General features: G+C 31.4%; 1 protein-coding gene across 1 annotated transcript in view; it reads left to right on the forward strand.

The window, feature by feature from the left end:
* Positions 1–4,178, forward strand: part of LOC106471255 (leucine dehydrogenase-like) — a 32,328-nt gene that overhangs the window by 24,094 nt on the left and 4,056 nt on the right. The window contains exon 6 of the mRNA XM_022399867.1: positions 3,612–3,725. Coding sequence (XP_022255575.1) covers positions 3,612–3,725 — 114 coding nt within the window. The remainder of the gene's footprint in view (positions 1–3,611; positions 3,726–4,178) is intronic.

A 4,178-nucleotide genomic window follows, 5' to 3' on the forward strand; every position in this document is an offset into this window, starting at 1 on the left:
GGATTAGTCAAATAGACCGACTTCATAAACCACCAAAAAAAATAAAATAAATAAATTACACTTTTTCTTCTAGAATAACATGAAACTACATTCATTTATCCTAAGTGGCTTTAAGCTCGTAACAGAATACATCTATTTATAATTAAATTTTATTGTTTTATTGCCCTTTGAACTGTGTCTAACTACTATTTGCGGCATTATAAGTCACTCTGGTAACGTGCAGCTCACATTATGCTAATGAATCACATTACCTATGAGCTAGTATGAACTGTTCATGTGTGTGTTTCGTGAAACACTTGTATTATAATATTATTATTATTATTTATTTTCTTGACTAATATAATCTTAACTAACCTAAAAGGAACCCTATTTTTACATTTTAGTTACTTTTATAATTGTGCATGACGAATAAACATGAAAAACAAGAAATAAAATACTTAACTAATATTATTTTTTCTTGCTGTCAGTTGTCAGAGAGATAACCCAAATTTTTTTATACTAATGGTAGTAATGCAGTTAATGATTTTTATTTAAATAAATAATGCACCAAAGAATATAGACTAATAACATGTGAAAAGTAGACAAATTCTGTTACCTCTAAAAAATTTTCTGTCTTTCTAACTATGCAACAAGAGCTGTTACAAATTCATCCAAGCTAGTGGTTAACCTTTGCACGGGAACGATGTTGGAACTCCTAGTGAAATTGGCATTTAACTGTCTAGAACATAACATTATGAAATACATCATTTGATAGATGAAAACCTTGACTTTCTTCTGGTTATAGGTAATATATAATTAAACTTAAGAGAGAACTATCAATGATTTCTGAAAGAGAGGATGGGACAGGTAGGTATGGCAAGAAGGGTCTGATTTTCTATTTGATAGCTCTGTGACCAAAAATAATTGAAGACTATAAAAATTATGGTTTATCTGAGCAATGACAATTTTATAGAGAGTAATTTACATTTAATTTTGTACTTTTTCGAGGGGTGGTGGATAAAATAGGGAAGATGACATGCTAAGATAAAATGTGTCACGTGGGTCACACTAGGAGAAATTCAGGATTTTTTTTTAAATATTGCCTTGTAGAATTAATAACTTAAAACTTATATACTATTAAAATATGGATTATTAGCTAAGATTTTATGCTATTCTAATTGGTGTAACATAAACAAAAAGTAGTTTAATAAAAGTTTGAATATAAGATACTAAAACCTTTGTGTCATGTGCAGTAAAGGATACCCATGGTGATAGGGTTAAATGGATCACATTGCCAGAGTTGTTACAAGGTGTTTTTAGTTTCAGGTAGTTTAATTAAATGGATCACATTGCCAGAGTTGTTACAAGGCGTTTTTAGTTTCAGGTAGTTTAATTAAATGGATCACATTGCCAGAGTTGTTACAGGTATTTTTAGTTTCAGGTAGTTTAATTAAATGGATCACATTGCCAGAGTTGTTACAGGTGTTTTTAGTTTCAGGTAGTTTAATTAAATGGATCACATTGCCAGAGTTGTTACAGTTGTTTTTAGTTTCAGGTAGTTTAATTAAATGGATCACATTGCCAGAGTTGTTACAGGTGTTTTTAGTTTCAGGTAGTTTAATTAAATGGATCACATTCCCAGAGTTATTACAGGCGTTTTTAGTTTCAGGTAGTTTAATTAAATGGATCACATTGCCAGAGTTATTACAGGTGTTTTTAATTTCAGGTAGTTTAATTAAATGGATCACATTGCCAGAGTTGTGGGTGTCTTTAGCTAGTTACCACTTGTGATATTCCTGCAACTATACTTAGAAACATGAATATTTTACAAGAGATCTGTGATACCTAGACGACAGTTCAAATGATTACAGGTGTATGTAGTAGGACAAAATATATAGAACATAAGGACTATAGAGTAGCATGGAAGGGGAAAACTAAAGGTATGGGATAAATCTATTGATAAATGGAGTTGATCTGAAACTTTGATGTGAGGCTGATGCCTGTTTAACAAGCTAAATGGCAAAATTTAATAAGTTTGATAGTTAATCTAACTGGATCTCTGTTAGCAAGTGGTTAGGATCTTCATGATCTGTATGGATAACTCCAGTCAGTTAAACTTTATCTCTGTGGTTTATAATCCATACTAAGTAAGTAAGTAAGTATTTATGGTTAGGTTGTAGTGACAGATATCAGTCGTTATCATGGTTATATGATCACCTATATCTAGTTGTTAATTAGTAACTTATTTTTAATATGCATTTGTATTATTTTTATTTTATTATTATATATGTATTTTTTATAACTATAAACTAATTAGCCTTTATTTTATGTTTTGGCTGCTAATCTGCTGCCACCTCAAGGAAGTCTTCAGAAGGAATGTTTCTGTGAAAGTGGCTGGGACTCAATCCCAGGTCTTATTTATAAAAAGTCTGGTACTCAACAGAGTTCTGCCCCTTTAAAACTTGAATGTTTTCAACAAGCTATTACTGACTTGTATGCCAGGTTGACTGAGTGTGTTATATTAATATTATTACATTTTATTCTATGTTCTTATTCCCTGGAGGTTGATCAGTGTTACCAAGTCTTGTATGTCTATTACACTCCTGAAATCACACTTTTGTTGATGATTTTATGTGTACTAACTGTGATTGTGTTGGGGCTTCTGAATACTGTTCTGACTGTGTGACTTTTGACATATGGGAATATATGATGATGTACCTGTAGTTTTATTCCTGTTTCTTCTTGATATTTATCTTCTTTATATCCATTGTTAATGGAGGTTGTAGTGATATGTGTATTTCTTAGCATCTTCTATATTATAAATCTTGTTCATTCTAAACTATGCAGTCTGTAATTTTATTCCTGTTTCTTCTTGATATTTATCTTCTTTATATCCATTGTTAATGGAGGTTGTAGTGATATGTGTATTTCTTAGCATCTTCTATATTATAAATCTTGTTCATTCTAAACTATGCAGTCTTTTGGGTTCATAGTCAAGATATTTACCCACATCTGTGCGTTTCCCATAATATCCTTTGGTATGTGAGCTTTGTAACCATCATGTCAAGGAATGGAAGTTTCTTATCTTTTTCTACTTCCATTGTGAATTGATTGTCTATTCAGGTTGTTCATGAATTCTTGAATCTTTTATAGTCTATGACCTTTTTTACTCTCAACATATTTTAGCCAAATCTTGTGACACAAAGTAGCTGTTTTGAGGATGTTACCCTGATATCATAACATTCAATCAGAAACATGAAGAAACTGTGAAAATACAGAAAAAGTTAATGCCACTTTAATCTTGGACAAAGAGGAATACTCCATCAAACACTTGTTGAATAGGTTACTGTGTGAAGATCGATTCTAATCAGCTACTAACACAGAGAAGAAATTAACCAATTCATCAAGAAACATACTCATAGAATCTGGAGAAGGAACACGCATGTTCCTAAATGTCATCATAACATGATTTACATGGCAAGATGTCCAATGGAGATAGCTGATTGTTTATAAATGTACTTTTTTCAATTTTACTCAAGTATTCAACTGTTTGAAGAATATTATCAACCATTGAAAAAATAAAGTTATTTTTGTAGATACACTTCAGTTACTACTGGTTTCCTTTGTTTCAGTCTCATGGAAGGGTGCAGGTAGAAAAGGTGCCAATTGGAGATCTGAGCATTTTAAGCTACAAATGTGACATACTTTCACCATGTGCTCTAGGCCATGTAAGTAATGTCGTGTTTTAAAGTGAAGACATAATTCCAGGGTAAGGATACTAGTTGCTGTTGACAGAACACTTAAGATATATCATCATAGTGACTAAGTAGGGTACATTTAATGTTTCTCCATGAAAGCATCTGTGCCACTGTCTAAATAGTTTATCTAACTCTTGAAAAAGTTAAAAATAGGGAGTATCTAATGAATGTACTCTTTGTTAAATTCTCTCAAAAACCCGGCCCTAAATTAAAATCGGTACTAAACAAAAATTATTTAGAATCACACAATACCAACGTCATTTACAAAATAACATGTAATAACTGCCCAGAATTCTACATCGGAGAAACAGGAAGAAATTTGGAAACCAGATTCACAGAACACAATGAAAACTCATCCCATGTTTTTCACCATTGTAACTCAAAAAAAACCATAGTATATCTATTAAAAACACAGTAATTTTAAACAAAGAACCAAACAAA

The sequence above is a fragment of the Limulus polyphemus genome, unplaced genomic scaffold, assembly GCF_000517525.1.
Source record: "Limulus polyphemus unplaced genomic scaffold, Limulus_polyphemus-2.1.2 Scaffold4495, whole genome shotgun sequence".
NCBI lineage: Eukaryota > Metazoa > Arthropoda > Merostomata > Xiphosura > Limulidae > Limulus > Limulus polyphemus.